Source organism: Camelina sativa, chromosome 11 (assembly GCF_030686135.1).
Source record: "Camelina sativa cultivar CO46 ecotype springtype chromosome 11, ASM3068613v1".
Classification (NCBI taxonomy): domain Eukaryota; kingdom Viridiplantae; phylum Streptophyta; class Magnoliopsida; order Brassicales; family Brassicaceae; genus Camelina; species Camelina sativa.
In genome coordinates, this window is record NC_141890.1 from 14,902,371 (window position 1) to 14,927,304 (window position 24,934).

A 24,934-nucleotide genomic window follows, 5' to 3' on the forward strand; every position below is an offset into this window, starting at 1 on the left:
AATGGGAAAAATGTCAATTAAATCATGAACTTATCCAAAAACGCCAATTAAACCCTGAACTTTCCCTAAAGCCAATTAAATCATCTAATTTCGTTACCAATTCTAATTAAACATCAAAGTTTTCTAAAAACTCCAAAAAACACATTGCGCAAAATTGGGTAACAGAGCAACTAACCTCTGTTTAACACCCGTTAACATCTGTTAGATTACTCGTTAAAATAAAACGATCTTTGAACACGAAATGCCCAAATTACTTCGATCTTTAATCCCTAATTTCACAAAAATCCCCGAATCACTTCACTCTCTAATCCCTAATTCTCTTAATAAACACGAAACACTATTTTCAATTTGATGCCGAAAGTTAAAAACAAGGGTGTGATTTCGTTTGTTGGAGAAAGAGTTGAAGATCCACCGCGAGTCGAATCAAATAGTATAATTATGTATGAAGCTCCAGAGGATGAGGTCGGAGGAGTTGGAGCTTCGGAGTCTGAAGTAGAAGGAGTTGGAGCTGTAGGGGTTGAGGTCAGAGAAGAATTTGGTGCTTCGGTGGCTGAGGTCGAAGGAGTTGGAGCTGTAGAGGTTGAGGTAATCAAAGGAGTTGGAGCTTCAGAGGCTGAGGTTGAAGGAGTTGGAGCTGTAGAGGTTGAGGTCAGAGAAGGAGATGGAGCTCAAGAAGTTGTATCAGAGGCTGTTGTTGCCGGAGATAAAGTTCAAGCTACAAAACGGCGTCGAAAACGGAAAAAAGAAGCGGTGAAGAGGAGGCTATGGAGCCTGAAGTAGAGCACGACAGTGAAGATGACTGTGTGGTGTATGATGATGACGACTTCGATGATGTTGATGATGGAGTTGGTGGTGAAGATAACGAAATGCAGGGTGGTGAAGATAACGAAATGCAGGGTGTGGAAGAAGATGTTAACGCAAACATTGCAGATGACTTTCCAGAGGCTGTTAGAGGAATAGAAGATGGTTCTGATTCCGACAGCGGTGATGATATATGGGATGATGACAAAATTCCAGATCATTTATCATCTGATGACGAAGATGAGGTCCAAGACAAAGAAGATGGAGGTCGTAGAGATGTTGACGATCCAGAGGGTTTGTTAGCAGTGGAGAAGACTTACAATTCTCCTGAAGAATTCAAGCTTGCATTGTTGATGTACTCGTTAAAGACAAGGTACGATATTAAACTTTATAGGTCTCAAGCTTTGATAGTTGGTGCGAAGTGTTGTTATGTGGATGATGATGGTTTGAGATGTCCTTGGAGAGTCTATTGTTCATATGAGAAGAGGAAGCATAAGATGCAGATAAAAGTATATGTCAATGAGCATATATGTGTGAGGTCAGGCTATTCGAAGATGTGGAATTGGTCTACTGTTTCTTTTTTGTTTGAGGAAAGGCTGAGATTGAATCCAAAGATTACTAAAAACGAGATGACTGCTGAGATCAAAAGGGAGTATAAGTTGGAGGTGACTCCAGACCAGTGTGCAAAGGCGAAGACTAAAGTTATGAAAGCAAAAAGGGCTAGTCATGAATCTCAGTTTGCGCGAATATGAGATTATCAAGCAGAGGTTTTGCAGCAAAACAAAGAGTCTGAATTTGAGATTGAGAGAATCTGAAGGCCAGTAGTTGGAAGCAGGCAGAGGTTCTTTAGGTTATATATTTGTTTTAAATCACAGAAAGAATCTTGGAAAGAAACATGTAGACCCATCATAGGATTGGATGGAGCTTTCCTAAAGTGGGATATAAAAGGTCATATTCTAGCTGCTGTTGGTAGAGATGGAGATAATAGGATTGTTCCTCTTGCTTGGGCAGTTGTAGAAATAGAAAATGATGATAATTGGGATTGGTTTGTGAGACATCTTGCTGCAAGTTTGGGTCTTCATACAATGAGGAATATCGCCCTCATTTCAGATAAACAATTGGTGAGTCGGTCTAACAAATGTTACTTTTTGTTATTTAAAGTGTTATTTATACTCTACAATCCTCAATAGGTCTAATAAATGTTACTTTTTCAGGGCTTGGTCAAAGCTATCTATAGCGTTCTGCCACATGCTGAGCATCGACAGTGTGCTAAACACATAATGGAGAATTGGAAAAAAGACAGCCACGATCAATAACTACAACGGCTTTTTTGGAAAATAGCACGCAACTACACCACAAGAGAGTTTAATGATCGTATGGCAGAACTAAAGGCTTACAATCCTCAAGCTTTCGCATCACTGCAGCTTATTAATCCACTTACCTGGAGCAGAGCTTTCTTTAGGATTGGTACTCTCTGCAATGACAACCTCAACAATCTGAGTGAGTCTTTTAATATAACTATAAGCCAGGCAAGGAAAAAGCCTTTATTGGAAGTGCTAGAGGACATAAGGAGGCAATGCATGGTGAGAAATGCAAAGCGCTTTGTCATAGCTGACCGGATGAAGACACGGTTCACAAAGAGAGCTCATGCGGAGATTGAAAAAATGATAGCTGGAGCAGGAGCTTGCGAGAGATATATGGCCAGAATGGTGTTGGCTATAGTGTTGATATGAATGAGAGAATTTGTGGTTGCAGGATGTGGTAAATGGTTGGAATCCCTTATGTTCATGTTGCATGTGTGATAATAGGAAAGAGAGAAAAGGTGGAGGACTATGTTAATGCTTGTTACACAAGGATAAAGTGGAGAGAGACATACAGGGATGGTATTAGGCTTGTCCAAGGGATGCAATTGTGGCCTAGATTGAATAGGCTAGCTGTATTGCCACCACCATGGAGAAGAGGGAACCCAGGAAGGCTGTCTAACTATGCAAGGAGGAAAGGAAGAAATGAATCTTCATCTTCGTCAAATAAGATGTCACGGGAAAAGAGAGTCATGACATGCTCTAACTGCTTCCAACAAGGGAGCAACAAGCATGGCTGCAAAAATCCTATTGTGGTTGCTAGTGTACCAAAGAGACCAAGAGGTCGACTAAGGAAAAACCAAGAACCACAAGAGCCAACGGTTGGGTCACAAGTTCAGCAAGGATCCCAAGGACCAACGGTTGGGTCACAAGCTCAGCAAGGATCCCAAGGACCAACGGTTGGGTCACAAGCTCAGCAAGGATCCCAATGACCAACGGTTGGGTCACAAGCTCAGCAAGGATCCCAAGGACCAACGGTCGGGTCACAAACTCAGCATGGATCCCAAGGACTAGCGGTTGTGTCACACGGAGAAGCTGGAGGATCACAAAAACAAGAAGAGCAAGGACTTGGTGGAGGACTTGGTCGATTTGCATCATGGTTTGATTGATCATCGTAGATTACCTTTATGACAGGATTGTTACTTTGTTTGGTTTGAGTGTTCATGAATGCTTTGTTGTTGTGTGGACCAAATGTTTTTCATTAGGATTGTTACTTTGTCTGCTTTGGTTCGGTGTGTTGAACGTGGATCGATGTTATGGTTCAGCTAGTTGTGTGAACTAAATGTTTTTCATTATGAATGATTTTTGTTTTCTACCTCCCTTTTGTTTTGTGAAACTCATATCCAAACCAAATTTTTTCATTACCAAAGATATAAGACACTACACCAAAGACACAATACAAAGACACAACAAAGACACAACAAAAACACAACCGATGATCCAACACCAAAGACAGAACACAAAGACACTAATAACCAAGACCAAATGTTCCTTATGAGGTTTTACACATTACAATTACAATGACAATTACAGTAATACAAAGGCATACCAAGCACAATATCATCAATTTCCATTTCTTAAGTTCTCTTTTGCTCCACATTGCATCTTTCTTCAAATCTTCAATCTGAGTCTTTAACCCATCAATTTCGACAGCAATCTCAGATCTTGCATTGCTTATCTCATTGTTAATTATGGAGATTTTCGGTGATGCTTCTACAACTTCTTCGTACACACCTTCTTCCACCCACTTAAACAAATGCTCTTACAATCGTAAATTGATAAACTTTTATCACCAAATCAAGAAAACACAAATTCATAACAAAATTAGTTACTTACATCTCCTCTGGTTGGACAACGAAAGAAAGGTCTTCCTGGGTTCTGCTTCGTACTGGATGTATGGATGGCAACATCTAAGCCGCAATGACACTTTGACGGAAAACTATGGCAACCCCGACCTCTGTTTTCACAACTTGATTGTCCAAAATTGCAACTCATATCTCAAAATCATGAAGAAGAGAAGGAGAAGGATTTTTTGGGTTTGTGAAATTATGGATTAGAGATCAAAGTAATTTGGGGATTTCGAGTTCAAACATCAGTTTTATTCTAACGGGTTAATCTAACAGATGTTAACGGGTGTTAAACGAAGGTTAGTTGCTCTGTTACCCAATTTTGCGCGATGTGTTTTTTGGAGTTTTTAGAAAACTTTGATATTTAATTAGAATTGGTAACGAAATTAGATGATTTAATTGGCCTTAGGGAAAATTTAGGGTTTAATTGGCGTTTTTGGATAAGTTCACGATTTAATTGATATTTTTTCCATTTTGAAGACTTTCAATTACTTTTTTTTCTTCTGAGAAACGTCCAAAGAAGCAATTCTACTTTTTGAAAATTAGTCTTTATCTATTTTTGGTGAATAAAATAGTTTTTCTACATGAAGTTGGATGATCAGTTATGGTAATGGTTTTTTAATGGTTTGATCTTTCTCAACTTTTGTAAGAGTTTTTTTTATTTATTTATTGTGAACCCAATTTTTATAAGAGTTTACAGTGAAATATTTTTTTAATATTAATCTTCGATAATTTAATAAACATTTAAAATATTTTTATAATAAACATTAATTTCATATTTTTGCAGGTAAACAAATTTTTTTGCTTAAAATTCACATTAAATTTCAGATTTTTTAAACAAAAAATTCATATTTAATATCTAATGCAGTTTAATAAATATAACAGAGTATCGATCAAATCTCAAGAAAAGAAATATATCAAAGTTATGCATTTACAGCAAAGCTATTGCTTGAGTCTAAAGTTCTAAGTTCTAACTCTCATCATCAGACATGAAAGTTGGTCTTCTTCTCAAAGACTCCAACACATCAGCCGATGGTCGACCACTCTGGATACCTCCACGGCACGACCTTAGCTTTGGAACACTCATTGCACTCAGAGGTGGCGTTGCAGCTCCACCATTTATCTCTTTCAACACCGACCTAGCCGCCTTCGCTGCCACCGCATCAGCAGCCGCGGCAACCACTCTCGATTCCAATCCCGAATCTCTAACATTCTCGCTTGTTGCTGGTTCTTCAGGTTCACCGTTTCCACGACTCGTCCCACAGGCAACCCCTTGGTTAGCCATGGACCTTGCCTTTGCAGCCTCGTGCTTCTGCATATCGTAAATAAGCTCTTTCTGAAGCTGTTTGTCAGCGACGAGCATTTCTTCAATCTCGTTCTTGTAGTCTTTGAGGAGGACACGGAGGCAGTCCATGAGCGAACCTGTAAGAGGACTGTTCTTGCTCTCCAATAGCCTCTTGAGCTCAATGAAGATTGGAATGGTGTTCTGAATCAAACCTTTTCTAACAGCTTGCGTTATGGCTCTTCCTTTCGCAGCAGCTGCATTGGAGTCTCCACCTTCTTCCTCCATCTCCACTGTCTCCGACGATGCTCCTCTGGAAACTGATAAGCGGATCTCTTTGCATGCCAAGATTTGAAATGCATCCTACACCGAGAGAACAAAACCAGTTAATAACTCAGGCGGATCACGAGAAGAAATAATAAGCTGTGGAGCAATTTGGAAATTACCTGTAGGACTGCCTGACCAGTGACATCCTCTATGTTAAGCATTCCATCAGAAGCAGCTGCGAGGATCTCTGCACATAATTTGGCGAATGTGGCCAATAGGTGTTCTGGAGCCATCTGTTTAAGCAGAGTAATGTAAATCTGCATTCTTTTAGACCTAGCCCTTTCATCATTCCCTCTACAGAACAAATGTAACAAAAAGAATCACTAAAATCATCCACACCAAAATATCAAGTTTGCGTATGAGCATAGACTATATAACTTTAACACAAGTACCTGACAGAAAAAGCTTGATCCTTAGTTTTTGATTGTTTAGAATCTGGATTATTATGGCCAGTGTGGGCATGGCAGTCGTTTAAGACATAAATAGCTTCCACGAAACTGTTGTAAGCTAGAAGTGGCGCCTTAACTATAAGCAAGATGGGGCATAACAATAATCAAAACCCTAGAGATCATGTCTCTCTGTAAGAACTTACAATAATATGGAATAAAATAATGCATTTCATGGTTGCTCCCACGAGTTCTCATACCTTTAAGGATGCTACCAAATAAAAAGTCTGCAAGTCGGCGTATCTTTTCAGATTCATCCACTAGTGATAGAAGGAACCGAAGGAAGAGGACTCCTCTCCACTTCACGTAGTCTCTCTGAATCAATATAGCAACAAGCCTGCTTATCAATCTTCAAGCCTAGATTTTTTCAACAACGGAAAATAAAGAATCTGTGGAGAATAGTAATACCTGTAATAACCTTGAGAGAAGTATGAAGGTCTGCCTTCTAACAACTTCACAAGGATCCCGAAGACGTTTTGTAATCTTTGGTATGTAACTATCCAGGTAAAAAAAACATTAGAGTGTATCATTCATGTTTAACATTTGAGAAAAGTGTAATGAAATGTTAATGTTCTGTGGATGATTTACCACTCAATCATGGCTGTATAATGAACACAAAAGTCTGTCATTGCCACTACAAGGTTGTTACGCAAGGCTGCACAATCACTCTTTTCAAGCTCCTGCAAGAGGAAGGCATCAACGAAGTCACATAGGTTATACAGTTAACTGCAGGGATAAAGGAAACTAAAACTAAAAATTTTCCTTTCCAAAAATAATCGTGGAAACTGGAATCAGCAAACAGCAAATTGACAGACCTGTGAAAAGAGAGGGATATATCTTTTAGCAAGCTTCCCATCAGCCAAACACATCTTCGCCATGGTCAACCAAGACTGACTGTAGAGAGGAGGAGCTTTTTGTTTCAAGCAAACATCACCTTGTGGCAATTTGTTTTTCAGCTTTGAATCAGAATTTCCTGAAGTGATGACAGTATGTAACAACGGAACAATTTTGGTGGTGTCAGCAGAAGGATATATAATGACACAAGATCCAATGGTATATACTGCTGTTACTACTTTTGATAACTTCTTGGACACAGAATCCAGTCTCTTGCTTCTTCTACTTCCGAGTGTTGCTGGTGTAACAAAAGAGTGATTATTACTAGAGACCCCCTCGATGTACTTCTCAGTGACCTTAGATGCCTTAGATAAAAGTTGTTCTACCCACTTCTTGACAAGCATATCAGACTCCTCAGAGGCGCATGCCTTCTTTTTGCACAAAGTTTTTAATGCTTTAACATGTGCATCGACCTGTCATTCAATGGCATAGACTAAGATCCTGGGAACAGATGGACCATATATATGAATTAAACCTAAAATTTTCCTTTTTCAAACCAGTAAATAATGATCTGCTCAACTCAAGCGTCCAGGTCCCAGTTAAAGAGAAGTAATAATATTTAAATCTGAAAGAATATTTTTGAAGACCGAAACCACTGACTTTTTGCGCTTTCGAAGCATGAGTTTGATTTTTTATAGGAGATATCACGTAAAGTATTTATTAGAGTTCCTATTAATTATTACCTCAGCAGAATGGAGGTTAAACTTTTCGATTTTCTTCAGCAAATTGTCAGCCAGGTCTGCAGCAGGCTCTGCTGGCAGCTGAAGGGAAACATTGGAGATTGTTTGCAAAAGACAAACTCGATCGCCAGCCCATGTAGAAGAGTTACACTCGACACCCTGTTCGTCACCTTGTTCATCTAGCCCTTCAGAAAATAGCCAAATTATTATAAATGCATTCATGAATTGGTTTAGCTAGGACAGAAGTCAGGATTAAAACAAGAGAACAAAACTACCAGTAGCAACAAGTGAAGACATAAAGCAGTTAATTGAGATGTCTAAAGATGGATAGACTGTTTTTTGACAAACCTTGTACATCATTCTTGTCAAGCAACTGCCAATGATGGTGAAGAAATTCCCATTCGACAGACTTTGGAAGATACACTGAAACCTCTGATAGAAGGAACCAAGCACCAGCAGGAGCGGTCCATTTATTTATTGGCATTGAACGACTCAACCACAGTGATTCAGATTCCTTTATGATACTCTGGAGCGCAAAGGCAACTCTTGGTTTTAGTCGCTTCTTCTTTCCCAAACTTCCACATATTTTCGTAACCCAAGGAGAAACCTCGCTGTTGCAAAGCTCCCTTAAGAGAACCAGGACACCTTCTGGAAACAAGGCTTCTATGTCTCTGTCTAGATTTTTTGAGGTAGTGTTCCCGTTGTTAGGGAGAGAAGCACTGTCTGGAGAAAGCACATTTCCAGCTCGTAATATTCTTTCCAGAACTAATTCATGAAAGACATTCTCGCATTCTTCTTGGATGCTAGTTTCATTATCCATGATCATTCGAGGAACTGAATGTAACCATTCAGTGGTCACAATTTCATCTGTACATATTCTAAAGGCCTACAGTAAACATAAGAAGATAATTAATTTCCATCACCGCAAAAGAAAAAGAAGCGGAAGAAATATGATAACATGTCATTAGCCTAACCTATATTTAGGGAGAAGTGAAGTATAAAAATCATCGGATTTTAGTACAAAACCAAAACCGACGGAAACAGTTACTACGTAGTCTCATTCATCCATCTTAAAACATTGTTGGCTTGAAAATTTAGTCTCCTTAATTTTGAGCTAATAAAGGACAAAGAAGACCTATATATAATTTCATTAACTTTAGGGGTAAATGAGAAAGAAGACACTGAGTTACAGATAACATACCTCAGAAAGAGCTGAAATTGCAGCCTTTCTAATACTTATGAGCGGATCAGAACAAGAAGTACCCATTGTCTTTAGGATACTACCATCGAAGCAACCACCCATAAGGGAAGTCAATTTTGTCACAAGAAGAAGAGCTGCTCTCCTTACAGCCGCTTTCTCATCCACACATCTTTTCTTCAAAAGGTCAGTTACTACCCCTTTTCCCTCTGAAGTCTCGCCGTTAAACCCAAGGGCATGTTTCAGGATCGACCTGCTCCTTGCATCACCAGACAAGAACCCCACGACTTGAGCCAAGTTGGACAAAGCTCGAGCTCTAATTAAAGCATTCGTGTCTGAACACCGCTTAAGTAACGCATCAAGACAACTTAATCCCCAAGAATCTATCGACCCATCCTCTGAACCAATAACTCCTAAAGGATTTCCTAATGAGCTTATCAACAGAGGTATAAGATCAACAGCTAATATTCTATAATTAGACTTCCCTTGACACATCTTCATTAAAAAATCAACAAAGTCTGATTGGTCCTCAACCTCCATTGCCTTTACTATCTCCAATATCGCCTCCACTGCGAATCCACGCGGCTCGGCCTTCTCAGGTGACTTATGAACCAAAAACTTGGGCAAATTAGAAACAACTTTTTTCAATTCAGAGTTATCTTTAGCCAACCCCATCAATTTCCTTGACACAAAACCTAACGCAAAGCTTCTCGCTTGATGTTTACCCATAAGAAGCAACGGTGTCAAAGACTTAGAAATCTCAGCCGCCGTGAGTGCCATATCTCCATGGTCAGAACTTAACACACCACCCAGAATCTTCCCACACATATCCATCAACCGATCATAATTCAAAAACCCAGAGTGTTCCAACGCCGATAGAGGAATCTCACTCACAGTCTGCACCAAAGATTTCAAACTATCTGGAAATCTATCTAAATGAACAAAACTAAGAACCGAGCCTAATCGCTCGAGCACTCTAAACAGCAATTTCGCATCGAATCCACCTTCTTCAGTCTCACCCCCATCATCTTCATACCCTAGGTTTCTCTTACCGCGACTTCTCTTCTTCTTATTCCCTTTCTCCCGCTGCGAATTACTCCCTTGACCAGCCGAATCGTCACGGTTACGGCGTTTGAGGTAGCGGCGGATTGAGCCCAGTAGAGAGAGAAACGCAATCGGAGAGAAGAAAGTGAAAACGGGGCAATTCGTTGAAAGAAGGAGACTGAGATACGCGTCGGAGGCTAAAATAGCGAGACGGCCTGATTCAATCGGCGAATCCATGGCGGCGGAGATGCAGCGGAGAAACGAAGAAGCCACGGAAGAGAGGCTGCCGTAGAATCGATTGAGAAATTCATCGTCGTCTGTATCAAGTAGAGATTTGAGATCTGTGACGAGGTCTTGGTAGTGAGATTCATCGTCTTCTCCTCCTGCTTCGATTCCTGTGATGATTCTAGTAAGCAAAAGCTCCTCATCCATGGCGACACTCCTGAAAGAGACTTTGGATTTCACAGAATTTTTAGGTAAAATTAGTTTCAAAAGTTTTTGGATTTCCCGCGATCTGGGTTCGTTCTTTATCAAAATTCAAAATTGGACTAAGAAAAACTTATGGGGCAAATTTAACATTTCGAGAAAAATTAGAGCCCTTTTCTAGAAACATTTTTGGGAGTTTAATTCTTCTGTGAACTCAGAATCTGGCTCTGATTGGTATCACTAATTAATTAAAGTCGTTTGCAAACGAACCGTCCCTATGATCATCAATCGTTTGGAGATAGTGGTTGAACATCTTGATTTGAAAAGGTAGTTAAACCTTATTTTTAGTGGTTGCAAACACCAACTTAAGTTATTCATGAAACCAATGTTTAGTAAGGTTTAAAAGTTACAAAGCTTTTTATTTTGGCATTTTGTTTTTTGGCGTTGGATTCTTTTTATCTGACAAAATAAAGAAAAATAGTGAATATAATCTGATTTTACTCACTTTTCAAGAAATTTTTTAACCTTTTTATTTAATAAAAAACATTATTGAGAAGAAACATCAACAAAAATTTTCTCTATTTATCTTATATATGTGTGCTTCATACAAATTATTGATATGTTATGGGCTGATCAGAGATAAATATGTAAATTTCAACGCTAATGATAAAATTAATTTTTTCCATTATAAAAATTCTCATTTAACTATATTAATATTTCTTATTATGAATTAGATAATGATTTTAATAGTTTTTCGAATTTATAGTATAAATTACATTTTTCTAATTTAAAATAATTTTTGATATTTTAATATTATAATCTATTATCATAATGACAAAACTAATTATTTAGCATTTTAACATTTTTTATTTAACTATGTTTATATTTCATATTATGAATTAAATAATACTTTATTACTCTAATTTTTGATTTTCCAACTAAACTAATTTATTTTTTTACTAATTATTATTATTTATATTATTCAACCGATACAATGTTACCAATCAAACTAAATACTCAACCGCTCTCTTTAACCGCACCATCTTTAACTGCTGTCTTTTTAACTGACTTCTCTACAAACCGTTCATAATTCTCTGACCGCCTCGTTTAAATGTAGTTACCAATCAAGCCTCAATGTTTGAGTTAAACCAGAATCAGTGTTGGATTTTAATATTTCAAAATTAAGTCAACCATGACTTGAAATGATCATTTTACTGGCCAAACAAACTTTCTCAATATTTTCTTTTTCTTTTTAGTTAAAGACTTTTTAAACGTTTTCTTTTTCTTTGTTAACTTAGGGGAGTCAAAGAAACTTATGTGATTTCAACATTATTATTTTTCTCTACTGTAGAGTTACCTGCTTGTTATCGGCTTATGTATTCGTTAAAAAGGTTATTTACGGTTTATTTTTTTCTTTCAGGAAATGAAATTACAAGCGGAGGTGGATAGGCCAGGAGGGAGCATGATTGACAACTACGTTACACAATTGAGTTTTTCGTTGTGCCGTAAAGCAGCTGGACTCGTTAGCCTTCAAGCCCGTCTTGCTCGGTTCCAACACCGTCTGAAAGAACAAGAGATACTTTAGCCGGAAGAGAGTTCCGCGCTAGAGAAAGCAGTAAAACTTAGTTTGGGCTCCAGTCAGGTGATCTTTTCATTCTAAGACACACAAATCTTCCTTCCTCTCGTGTTTTGTGAATTGGGGAATGTGATTTCTTTTGAGAAGGGGGGGTTTTAATTTGTTAATTTCATTTTGAGGATTTTTGTTTTCTGTGTTCTTAACTTCTTATCAACATAGTGTTCAGTGAATATTCATAATTAGTCATGTGGGGAACACTCTATAATTTAAAGCAGCTGTTTGTTGTACGTAACACATTCATTTGTGTATATATGTGTATTATACTATTATTGGGAAAATTGAGCAGCTCATTTTCATAGTTCATGGAATTGGCAATGATACTTGATGTAGTTAAAGACCAACTCTTAACGAGACCGTAGAGAAACTAAAAAATGGACCAGTTCCGAACCTTCCAACTATTCATATATTTAGTTAGACTAATCAAACATAATTTAAACACTAGAGATCCGAACGCTTCCATCTACAGTTTCAAACAAACAAAAAAATATATCATACAGAAGAAGCAAAGAGCTTTGGCCTAGCTCAGTGTTTACCTCTGCTTTTGAAGCTGAGTACTTCACTGCCTAATAGGAGTGGAATTTAAAGTTTATTCAAATCAACAATGGCAAGTAAAAATAGCATTCCTAAAAGCTGAAAATACATTAGCCCAAGCAACTTCAGTCGGCTCGCAGTCTCAGGATCTCTTTAGCCGTTCTTAGTCGGAAGTATGGCATGTGTTCCTGCACCAATGTAATACAAACGTTCTTATATCAATTCCTAGAACATGCTAAGGATATAAACTGCTTGCGCGATATACTAATCCCATACTGATTCAGACTCCAGTTAACAACACTCAACAACAGTTTCTTGAGGCATTTACGGGTTTGGATTCTAATAGCTTACCTGGCTGAAACATAGCCCCAGGCCTCTACTGAAAAAGTCGATGTATTTAAGCATAAACATTCCACAGTCATACCTGAGAATATAAAAATTGCAACAGAGAAAAAAGATAAGAGTCAGCAGAGAGCTAAAGAGCATAAGCAGATAGGATTTCAAATGACCATGCCATCTTTATTTGGCTGTAAGTTTCACTTTTCAAGATTTAATTTACAGAGCAAACTTGAATAACAAATAGGCTTAATACTTACCCATTCTTTTGTTGGGGAAGGTCTTCAACAAATTCCATGTCCCACGAATTAACATCAATGTTTTTTCCACTTTTTTCCTTCGCTTCGTCGTCCATGTATTTTGCCTGAAAACACAAAAGCAGATCTGGCATCAGCTACTACGACGACTAGTATGGATGGTTATAACAATTTCACAGTAGTTTCCTACTCAGAAAAAGCAATAACAGCGTCTAGAATATCCAAAATTTCTATATACAGATTTTAAAATCAAGAACTGATGATGGAGATATCTTTTAATGCCTCTAACATTTCAGTCATTAATAGACAATATAATAAATAGAATAAGAGTTGGATTTGAAATATACCAGAGCATTCAAAATCATAGGATCGACTCCATTTAGTGAATCAAGATACAAGAGCTTGCTATCCCTGTTGTTAATTACTGCCAAGGTCCAATGTACACCCCTGTGGACGGGAACAAATATCTGCAGAGGGCAAAGACTAATTTAAACACAAATAATCAAAAGAAACTTTTAACATTTAGGTTCTTCGAAAAGTACCATGTCACAGTCAATAAGAGCATATCCCAACTTTCTCTGCGTAGTCCATCTCCTGACAGCTTTATAATTATAACCAGAATCGCTTACCAGCTGAAAAAAACATTTAGAGAAAGACAAACATAAGTCCCAGGAAATTCATCAACATATAAAAGGCCACAGCTTGTCTTGGTTACTAACTATCATTCATGGGATACAGAAGCCAGAGACAACTGAGTACCATGGAGGAGAAACGAGCCAAAATCTATTAATGTTTCTATATATAAGATCTTTTTAAACATAGTGCTTATCATTTTTTATGGAAGCAAAAAGCAGCTACACAAACAAACTGACATGAGTCAAAAAAGATAACACTTTTCTAAAAAATCATCTGAGCAGTGAGCACAAAAAAGAAAATAAACCTTTTTGTAGAAAAAGGTGTTGAAGAAATGACATTTCAGATACTTTTTGGGCTCTCTGGTTTCTCTTTCTTTGAGCAGTTCAAGGTAGACATTGATAACCTACAAAACAGAACAGGAACACAGCATAAGAAAATATGTAATAATAAGAGCTCATAACTCTGTGCACGACATTATGACGAACAAATAGTACCTCATCGTTGAGCCATGACGAAGGTGTAAGGCATTGTAGAATTTCTCCACTAATATCAATGTTTGAGTTCTCATGAGTAGCCAAGACCTTCCTTCTGAAAAAGGGACACATATTGATATTGGTTACACAAAAAAAGAATCATTTAACATGCTATTTATGCCTCTTAAGAAACCATACCTATTTCTCCCAGAAAAGGCACGGTAGACTTCAGCCTCTTCCTCCTCTGTGAGAGGTATAAAAGGTTCACGAGGCACCTTCATGAGACCAATCACACAACAAACAAACAACAGCAAAAACATGAGTCATCTTCTTAATAAGGTGTTCCAACGACATACACACAACTAAGGATCTCAAAGCAAAGATTGCAATCTACTCTCATAAGTAAAAGAAATTTGACTGTGTGGGCAAAAACAATAATTACAGCTAAATGACCAATACAACTAACAAGCATTGTACTATTTTCAGTCTACGCTACATTTTAGAGAACCAATCCAAATAAAGTAGTGGCATTTGATTATATCATCCAATTCGAGAAAGATTAGTAAAAATCGTATCACCTCAACACGTTTTTCCACAGGCTTAGGGCGAGACTGACGCAGCTGTGACAACTTCTTCTCATTCAACAAAATCTCAAAACCCAAAGCTTCCAACTTCGAATTCCTCCTCTCCGCACTTTGCATAAGCTTTTTATAAGCTTCAAGACTCGAAGCATCATTCGCATCTCTATCTAACGACAACGAATCCAGCATGGAACTAGTATCATCAACTCTCAAGCTGTTCCCTTTCTTAACATCCGTAGTAACACCACCATGAGAAGAAGAAGAATCTTTCTTCTTCTTCTTCTTCTTCTTCTTCTTCTTCTTCTTCTTCACCTCTACAAACTTCTCCTCCTCATCCTCATCATCATCATCACAATCAACAACTTCAATTTCTTCAACACTGGAATCTTCAGAAACAGCTTCCTTTTCACCATCATCACTCAACAAATCAACAAACTCTTTATCTCTCTTAACAAATCTCAAAGCCTCCAAAGCTGTTCTCTTTGCATCATCATACTTACGAAGAAAGAAATTACCATCCTTTTCGCAATAACCATTAGATTTAGCTTTCCCGTATCTAAGAACACCTCTGCTAGGAGCATGAATCTCTCGTCTAAGAGGAGCTTTAGCATCAGGGTACCTTGAAATCCTCGAAACTGTTGGGTTTTTTGAAGACGAAGAAGCTTGGTGGGTCTTACCTGAATCTTCATCAGACATACCGAATGAGAATCTTCGTTTCTTGGAGGCTTGGAAATACGGAGAATTTCGTAAAAGGTTGGTTGATTGTGGACTGAAATTGAAATTGAAGGTTTCTTCGCTTCGCTTACGATTGATCGCTACGGCACCCATTAGTGGAAGAGTTTGGGTGAATCACTAAACCCTAGAGATTGGGAGATCAACGAAATGAGAACCATAAGAGAAAGAGAGAGAGAGAGAGAGAGAGAGAGAGAGAGAGAGAGAGATATCGAAACCTAAAACATGAAATTAGGGTTCTGTTCTGTAGACGAAGAAAAAAAAAAGCTCAGAGATGAATGGTTTGATTTGTTTCTTTATTATTAAATTTGGGTTTCTCCAAAAAAAAGAAATGTAGGAAAAATATTTTTCAACGATTCTTAAATGTAAAACTGCCGTTAATAAATAAATAAAATATATGTTAGTAGTACTGTAGTATGAGTGGGGGTATACACGACTAAATTTTTAAAAAGTTTGAATTTCAAATCAAAATAATTCTACAAAATGGTTCTCAAAAATATTTATCATTGTCTTAAACTGTGGTGATATCATATAATATTTTTAAAAAATTGATTTTCATAGTATGTTAAAACGCTTTTAGTGTAAATTTATTTAATTAACAAAAAAACTGCCCTAATTTTTTATTTTTCTAATTTTTATATTATATTTATAACAAATCATTTATTTAGTAGATTTAGAATTAAATTGATAAACGATAACGCCGCATTTTAAAAGTTTATATTATATTTGCAATTTGGAAGTTTTATTTAATCATTAACTTTGTGTACCTGGAGTTTATCGATAAATCAGATACATCTTTAAAGAAACAAAATTGGTATTAGGTTAAGAGGTTTATTATACTGTTGTCATTAAATTTAGTGTATCTCAAACTAAATTGATAAAATGGCTGTTTTTTTCCAGTTGATATTATACTTGCGATTTACATACTTATTATGCTTCAAGCCTTCAATAATCAAAGTAGTGTATTTTAAGTTAAATTCACATTTTTATATTATACTAGAATTTAGACCCGTACATGCGCGGATTTTTTTTAATCAATATAAATTGTTAAGCTCAAATATAATTATTCAAATTTTTGAATATAAATATATATAAACACTAAACTTACTTTACTAAGTGATATTTTGTTGAAGATAATATTTATTTGTTATATCTATTTGTGTGGGATTTTATTTATTTTTTTTATCAACAAGAATCATTGAATATAAATATAATTATTTAAAGATTAAAAGATAAATCTATATAAACACTATACTTATTTTACTAATCTATATATAACATATACTGTCTAGTGTCGAAATAATGTTTTTTTGGCAAATCAACAATATATTACGTGATAACAAAAAATGACTTAAGAACTTCAATGGAAAAGTAAACAATATTGTCGACAATCTTCTGAAATTTTATCCTTAGAAGAGTTCATTCCATAATCATATCCCATGAAAACAACTTTTTAAAAGTTCTAACGTCGAATGTCGATTGCTGACCTAATAATAGAGACCATTTAAACATATTGATATCTTATATTAAATGAAAATATAGAAAGTTTCATGAACAATTTTAGTGCTATGTCGCTACAATGAGGTTGTCCAAGTGTCTGCCATAATAGATTTTTCGACCAAGTCAAGAATGTCTAAATGGGAAACGTTTAAACCCGACAATGAATATTCGTTCACTAATCCATGTTATATATTTTTTTAAAACCTCATATGTTATTTGCAAATATTAATTTTGTGATGCAACCTCAACTTCGTCTTCTCAAAAAAATATAGTGTACTTTAAATATGTTATTTTTGCCCTTATTTTGGGTTAAAACAATTTGATAAAATTGATGAAGTCTCGAGCTTATTTTATATTTTTATCATGTTATAAAATTGTTGTTCCATCTAATAATAGAGAATTTGTTAGAAATGTCCTTTTTGAGATACCTTTTTCAAAAATATCATTTTTTTAACATTTTTATTTTTGCCCTCTTTTACACAATTACAATATGTTAAATTAGTGTCTAAAATTTTTTTTTTATGTTTGAGTTTTCTATTTTACATTTAATGCATAATTTTTAGGGGGTAAGGTTTAGTATTTGGGGTTTAAAGTTAAGAATTTAGTCATTTTATATATTAAAAAGGGGTATTTTTAAAAATAGACACTATTAAAGGATATTTTTGAAAAGTGAAATAGAAAAAATTGTATTTTTGGAAATCCCCTAATAGTATACTTTATGAGATATACTACACAAATCACATATCACTTTTTGTAACAGCTTACATATCATTTTTTTCTATATATTCTGACCCTGAATTTTGTTTTTTAGATGAAATATTTTTTCCAAATTATTTTTCATAGTTTACCCAAAAAAAAGTGACCATTACAATATCTTCGTTTTAGATTAAAACTTTTAAGTTAAGTTAAATAATTAATTTTTTTTTGTCATCATTGAATCGACAATGCCAATTCCTACTACGCGGGTTAATGCGACTTAGTAGAGTCGAACTCTGGTGGATTCGGTCGCAGAAGTGGTGCTGTAACCACTTGTCTAAAGACATATCCTTAATTTTTCATTTTTTATAAGTGAAATTTAATAAAAACTCTTTGTAGTATATGTTTCTTAGAAACTAATGTTCTACTTCAATTTTATTTTTTTGTTTAGATTTTTTAAAATACAGTTACATAAATTATTTTTTATTCCACCATACATTAAAATCTTACTTCCATTCTAAAACACATTAACCCATTATAAATTTTGGAATATGTCATTTTTTGGTTATAGTTTGAATAATAACATTATAACTAAAACAAATTCATAATATTATTTTAAATATTTTAAATTTTTCATTTATTTTACTAATTCATTTTTATATAGTTATTATTTTTATTATTTACTAAAAAAATTTATATTATTGTTTATACTATTTTAAAATTTAATTAACTTTAGTTAATTCATTTTTATATATTTTTAGTAGTATTAGTTATAAATAATAAATAAGCAATTAATGAATATTTAAAATAGTATTTTTTATGTAAACAAAATATTGATTAGGCGGATGATGATGTGGAGGAAGGAGAAAAAAGAAAAATCAACTTTATATATATCGATTTGCAGTCTATATATATATATATATTTTTTAATTATGTTTGTTGTCTAGACTAGGGAAAGTTACTACGCTTTATCTTGATTAATTATTATCTATATTGAGCTAGTTTATGTAAAATAAATGTAAATTTTAGCGAAGGTTGTAGACTCTCAAGTTGTAGGCTCTCAAATCTTAGATGACAATGGAACAGAGGAAGCATAAAAATTAAGAAATAACAAAGATTTAATCATTTAATATAATTCAACTAATAGAAAAAATACTGCAAATTTTAAAGAGTCAAAAAATATTAAATTAATAAAAAATGCATTTAAATTTGAGAAAATTTTATTGATTGGAACAAATAAGCGTAAAAAATCTTATATATTGAAATAGAGGGAGTATAGTAAACATTCAAAGCCTATGTGTTCTGAAAATGATTCATTTCCTCTACGTACTCGAGAAATAAGTTCGCGAAAGGCTGATGATGGGCTGTTTCCTTTCGATAACATGATTGCTAACAAAGTTGTATCGAGTTTTTTTTACAACATTATGTAAAATCTGCTATATTATTTTACCTATACATTTTAAATATTTATAATGAATTTGTAATTGACTCATTTGCGGTAATCCGCTTTGGCACTTTGGAACACTACTATACATCATTTTGCAAGTGGAGATGATTACTTCAGGGCACAGCACCATCCAAACTTTCTTGTCTCGTGATTATTTAATCCTCACATCAGTATCCCCATGAAAAAAATCTTAGTGAAATAGAATAAAACATCTAAATGAAATTAAATACATTATAATGTCTAGATCTAATTATAAACTCCTTATACTATTAAAATGGAAGCATTTTTAATAATAAGTAGACATAAAGTTTAAGATTATTACAATGAAATGCCATTGAAAAAATGAATAGGGATATATATAATTCTTGAAGCCAAACAGTTTGATATTAATTGTACTAGCCACATAAAAATCGGAAGCAATTAAAACCTACCATAAAATCTAAATAAATCAAAGCAATTAAAACCTACCATAAAATCTAAATAAATCAACCCGTATAATTAGAGTAGAATTAAAACAACCAATTAAAACCTACCCACATAATTAGCACGTCAAACATTCAATCTTTAAGTCCACCGATTAGTAAAATTCAATCTTACAACATCTTCTAAAATAATAAAGATGCGTTTAATTTACAAGGGAAGTTAACATAATCTTAGCAACTTAATGTAGGAATATCTCGGAAATTAAAACCAAAATCTCGGAAAGTTAACATAATCTTAGAATGTGATCTTAGTTTAATTACTTCCTTAATTATGAAATATTTTAAATTATACTAACTAATATACCTTACAACCATACTATTTGTAGTCTCATTTCAAAATGCTATAAATGATAGCGAAAGAAAAAATATTTGCAAGAAACAATTAAATAATTTACTACTCCCGATATTAACAGCTTACCTTCATCAAATATTTGATTGGATTTTTGGATAGTTTCAAATACTCCCAAAATTTTAGGAAAATTTGAATTTACTGATTCACTAAAAATACGGATTAAAAGATATTTAATCAAGATATGCTGTTAATTCAGCTTTTATTTTGCGTGTGAAATTAACGTAATATGCAATTAAGTATATTTTTATTGAGATTTTGATCCTACTAACCCATTACCTTCGAGCTATATATATCTTGTTAAAGTTACACACACAACATAAATCGTTTCATATAAAAAAAAATTTCATCGGCCTCCAAAAAAATCGTGTGCAATGGTTTTAAAAAAGAAAACGGCAGATGATGTTGAATATGTAATCAAGCTCCATCATTAATCTCCTATATTTTATATGGGATGAGTCTTATTTTTATTTTATTGTAGGTTCACAATTTCGTTATTTTTGTATATATTAAGTAAGAAATTTTGTGTTTGCAGATAGTGGAAGACATACATAAAAAGTGACCTCTGCTATAATAACTAAACCTAAATAGTGTAAGTATGCATCTAGGTTTTGTACATGAGTTCATTTGACCATTTATACACACATAATATAGTCATCGTATATCCTATATATCTACAAGCATTACCATTGTCTATAAACATTTAAACAATTTTCCATTTACTAAATTTTTTAAAAATAGATTTACCATCGATTAAATTTGGCTTTTCATATAATTTATAACTCGAAGTAAATGTGAAACGCTTTTGTAGCTTTGTTACTGACAGAGAATAGTTCCATTAAAATACATCTTATGTTGTTTCCTCTCATATGCTTTAATGTAATGATTTCTTTCAGATCTTTATCTAAAGTGAATCATACGGTGGCAAGAGTTAGAATTATTTATTTGTCAATAAAAAGGTACTTCTCCAACCCAATTAAAAAAAAAACTGTGTTAGGTAAAAACAAATCATTGTTTAGATAGTATGGTTTTGTTTGTTTCAAATGTTTTTTTTTTTGAACAAAATTTGTTTCAAATGTTTATGTTTTGTTATTTACTTGAAATCATTTCTAATATAGTTATGCTTGAATAAGCAGGTATATTGGATTGAAACCACTTGAACAAAACCGAGAATATTGTCTTAAGAGAAAATTTTCATGACACGTAAACTACGTCACACATTTTAAAATAGAATATCAATGGTGTTTATGAATCAGAGAATGATGTTTTTCTATTTCAACTTTAAAGATTACCATAACAAAAGGGATAAAGCGAAACATATGATTCAAAGGCTTTGAAGAACTCAAGAGACACTTTTAATTTTAGATTTGTTCATTTAAAAATTTGGAGCTATGTTGTCTGAAATTAGAATTTTCCACCGAAAATATCAATAGTGTTTATGAATCGGAGAATGTTAATGGGGTGAAGATGATGAAGAGAGAAGGTTACTTAGCTTGGGCTTAATTCTCTGACTCATTGTTTTATTGTTTATGGTGTTTAGTCTTTAGATATAGAAGAGATTAGTATGCAATTGTATAGTAGATTTGTGAGTCACAATTGCATACAATTGCATACTACTATACAATTGCCTACTAAAAATGTTTAATTCTTAAATGTGTAAACATTGTTTTGTTTTGTTTGAATGACATATTTAAATAACGCACAAATTAAATGAAAATAAAACAGATAATGTGAATTTCAATTTCTAATTAGTTTAATAAAATGTATTATTCAAACAAAACAAAACAATGTTTACACATTTAAGAATTAAACATTTTTTTTTTAATTTTATGTATCATAAAAACATTTTCATAGACATTTCTATTTTTGAATATATATAAAAAAATAACAAACTATTCCTGATAAAATAGAAGATGGGACGGTGTAATATTTCAAAATCTCTATATTATCTATTTTAAATATCATGACAAATTATAGCGGGTATAAGATACAAACGTGTAATTCAAAAAATAAAAAACATTCTAATGTAAAAAAAAATTTGGGTAACAAGTTAAAATATAAACTTTTTTTGGTAGCTAGATTCAGTTCTCAAAATCTCACTAATTTGAGTAAGTGTCAACTTCGGAATGGGTATGTGCCTACTTTACGATGATTATTATGAAATTTTTTGAGTAGATTTGAATATTTTATAGAGTTTGAGAATATCAGAAATGAAAATACGAGTACTCCGTCATAATCTTTTACCCATTCCCTTAATATATATCCTAAATATTAGAAAAATGATTTATTGAAATGTATGTTACCCGTGTTTACAAATTCAAGCAAGGCTAATGCATACATTACTCATGTGGTTTCCTGGAGTGAGTTTTCTACGGGCCTACAAATATTAAATTCGTTACCGGAAAAATCTTTCGAGATGGGTTTCACAAGCTTGACACTTTAGGTCATCTGATCAAAAAAATTTAATCTTTTAGCAGATTTTCTGGTTTGATAGTTTACGGATTTAATAATAATTAATCTAATCAATCACTAATTTGGTTTTTATTTGATCCGGATCCACCATCACATCAATCCAAATTTCTTGGTGAAACCACTATTATTTCAACCTAACATTCACAAAATGAATGTAAAGAACCGATTTTAGTTTCAGTTATAAATGTTATACCTTCTAATTATATGTTACCTATCAAAAAGCTACTCTCAACTATGGAGTATGAAACTATTTTTATAATTGTTTTACATATATATTGATTTGTCGTATAGTACTTTCCAATTTATTGAATACATTTTACAAATTAATATTTTCAAAATAATTTCAAACTATATACAAACATAGTTTATATAAAAAAAATATACACGTATATAATATATTTCAGACCTCATATTACGCTTAGTTTATGAAATCAACCCCGCACGTACGTGCGGGTCCGAATCTAGTTAATATATATATTATTTGTCTAGTTCTCTATCTCTTTTTGTGTATATTTAATATACACATATTAAATTAAATACACACTAGCTTTTGAACATCTAAAGATCTTATATATAAATATTTGAGCTGTGACACAAGATTATTTATACATGGGAGACTCGTGTGGATTACAAAATGTAAAAGAGATTTCTCTTACGCATAATGACAATATGACAATATGATCCAGATTACGTGGAAATTTTACAAACCATTTTCAATTTTGCTTCGAACTAGGTTTTACCCCGTGGTACACCACGGGTCTATTATATTGTTGATATGATACTGTAATAATAGTTTAGTGGTGTTTGTAGTCGATAATGAATTGCATCTATATATATACTGTTAACGGTTGTAGACAGGTTTTGTAGAAACTCTTGATTCGCAAGTTGAGAATATACATTTTATAATTTGGTTAGTTATGATTTAAGAATGAATGATATGACATATTCTTATTTTGATTCTCAATTGATATTATTGGATTAATAGTGTACATTTAAAGCTAATAAGAACTTAGCAAATATGTAATTGTTTATTAAACGCAAATCAGATATTTCCTAAGATGTATTCATCTTGAATTAGTTGCTATATTATAGGGATGTGATTTACAGAATTTGTGTTATCAATTCTTTTTGTCAAACTCAGCCCTAAAAATTTGGCATGTAAATTAGATCTTTCCTAAGATACAATGGGCATTAATGACATTAATTGGATGTAAATAAGTACGCTATGGATTAAAAACCGGCCCAAAATATTCGGTAATCTTAATGAGGATTCAGATAATTGAATCGGTTATAGTTTTAGTTAAAAATCTGACCCGAAGTTGGCAAAAAGCCAAAAAGTAATGGCACCCTATTGTACTTTAAAAATGTATTTCGAACTCTATATGTGGATATACTTGTTTGGTTATAAATATCCTAAGAAAAAATTTAAAATATATATCCGTTTATAAAAATTCAAATCACATCATATGCTGAAAAAATCTAGAATTTTATTAACTTTATGTATTAATTAGTAATTAAAATAATTAAATATAAGATTAATTAAAAGTGCAAGGAGAATTATATTTTAATCTAACATATTGATTTAAATTAGGTAGATAGTTTTTAGGAAGTTAATATTATCAAATAAGGAAATGATTGTGTTTGGTTGTAAGGATTGTAGAGAATTTAGTTGAGACTTGTTTGGATACAAAGATAAGATAGGATGACACAAAAATGTATTTCAAAAATGTTAAGATAGATACTTTCAAAGAATGTAGTATGTGAAAGCCCGGGGAGATCCGAAAAAGGATTGTCATTTAATGTACAAGGAGCGCTTGAAAAGGTAGTAGTGTAAAGACCAAAGTTAATAGTGCCATACAAAATACTGAAATTATAATTTATACTAGGTTTAACCCCGTGGTACACCAGGGTCTATTATTTTGTTGATATATATACTGTTAACGGTTGTAGGTAGAGTTTTGTAAAAATTCTTGTTCGCAAGTTGAGAATATACATTTTACGATTTGTTAGTTATAATTTAGGAATGAATGATATGACATATTCTTATTATGATTCTCAATTGATATTATTGGATTAATAGTGTACATTTAAAGCTAATAAGATCTTACCAAATATGTAATCATTTGTTAAACGCAAATTAAATATTTCCTAAGATGTATTGATCTTGAATTAGTTGATATATTATAGGGATGTGATTGAGGATGTGATTACATAATTTGGGTTATCAATTCTTATTGTCAAACTCGGTCCTAAAAATTCGGCATGCAAATTAGATCTTTCCTAAGATAGAATGGGCATTAATTGACATTAATTTGGATGTGAATAAGTATGCTATGGATTAAAAACCGGCCCAAAATATTCGGCAATCTTAAGGAGGATCCAGATTATTGAATCGGTTATAATTTTAGTTAAAAACCCGACGTGAAGTTGGCAAAAAGTGATGGCACCCTATTGTACTCCAAAAATATATTCCGAGCTCTATATGTGGATATATTTGTTT

At 33.5% G+C, this 24,934-nt stretch overlaps 3 protein-coding genes and 1 pseudogene across 3 annotated transcripts; 2 read left to right on the forward strand and 2 right to left on the reverse strand.

Annotated features, from left to right (window-relative positions):
• The first annotated feature begins 438 nt into the window (after window positions 1–438).
• Window positions 439–3,094, forward strand: LOC104728022 (uncharacterized; annotated as a pseudogene).
• A 1,744-nt stretch (window positions 3,095–4,838) lies between these two features.
• LOC104723554 (condensin-2 complex subunit CAP-D3) lies at window positions 4,839–10,668 on the reverse strand. Its single transcript, XM_010441935.3, has 10 exons — window positions 8,840–10,668; window positions 7,987–8,524; window positions 7,642–7,823; window positions 6,880–7,371; window positions 6,653–6,744; window positions 6,473–6,560; window positions 6,265–6,379; window positions 6,011–6,143; window positions 5,738–5,912; window positions 4,839–5,654 (listed from the first exon to the last, which is right to left on the reverse strand). The coding sequence occupies exons 1-10, from the start codon at window positions 10,310–10,312 to the stop codon at window positions 4,980–4,982; spliced, it is 3,963 nt and encodes a 1,320-aa protein (XP_010440237.2). The 5' UTR covers window positions 10,313–10,668; the 3' UTR covers window positions 4,839–4,979.
• Window positions 10,669–11,671: 1,003 nt separating this feature from the next.
• LOC109127625 (kinesin motor protein-like protein) lies at window positions 11,672–12,041 on the forward strand. Its single transcript, XM_019232630.2, is given in 2 exon segments — window positions 11,672–11,888; window positions 11,890–12,041. Coding segments are annotated over 2 exon segments (183 nt in total). The 5' UTR covers window positions 11,672–11,729; the 3' UTR covers window positions 11,914–12,041.
• A 281-nt stretch (window positions 12,042–12,322) lies between these two features.
• LOC104723555 (ubiquitin-like-specific protease ESD4) lies at window positions 12,323–15,842 on the reverse strand. The gene is made up of 9 exons (XM_010441936.3): window positions 14,754–15,842; window positions 14,374–14,450; window positions 14,197–14,290; window positions 14,007–14,105; window positions 13,609–13,698; window positions 13,414–13,533; window positions 13,070–13,173; window positions 12,825–12,897; window positions 12,323–12,661 (listed from the first exon to the last, which is right to left on the reverse strand). The coding sequence occupies exons 1-9, from the start codon at window positions 15,582–15,584 to the stop codon at window positions 12,599–12,601; spliced, it is 1,551 nt and encodes a 516-aa protein (XP_010440238.2). The 5' UTR covers window positions 15,585–15,842; the 3' UTR covers window positions 12,323–12,598.
• Window positions 15,843–24,934: the final 9,092 nt, after the last annotated feature.

Excerpts from the sequence above, each read along its gene's own strand:
- LOC104723554 (XM_010441935.3), bottom strand. The coding sequence starts at position 10,312 with ATGGATGAGGAGCTTTTGCTTACTAGAATCATCACAGGAATCGAAGCA. Across the intron at positions 6,380-6,472 it reads TTCTCTCAAGGTTATTACAG|AGAGACTACGTGAAGTGGAG; the intron begins GTATTACTATTC and ends ATATTGATTCAG. Across the intron at positions 6,144-6,264 it reads ATTTGGTAGCATCCTTAAAG|TTAAGGCGCCACTTCTAGCT; the intron begins GTATGAGAACTC and ends TCTTGCTTATAG.
- LOC104723555 (XM_010441936.3), bottom strand. The coding sequence starts at position 15,584 with ATGGGTGCCGTAGCGATCAATCGTAAGCGAAGCGAAGAAACCTTCAAT. Across the intron at positions 14,451-14,753 it reads CTGTGGAAAAACGTGTTGAG|GTGCCTCGTGAACCTTTTAT; the intron begins GTGATACGATTT and ends GGTCTCATGAAG. Across the intron at positions 13,534-13,608 it reads CTCTTATTGACTGTGACATG|ATATTTGTTCCCGTCCACAG; the intron begins GTACTTTTCGAA and ends TGCCCTCTGCAG.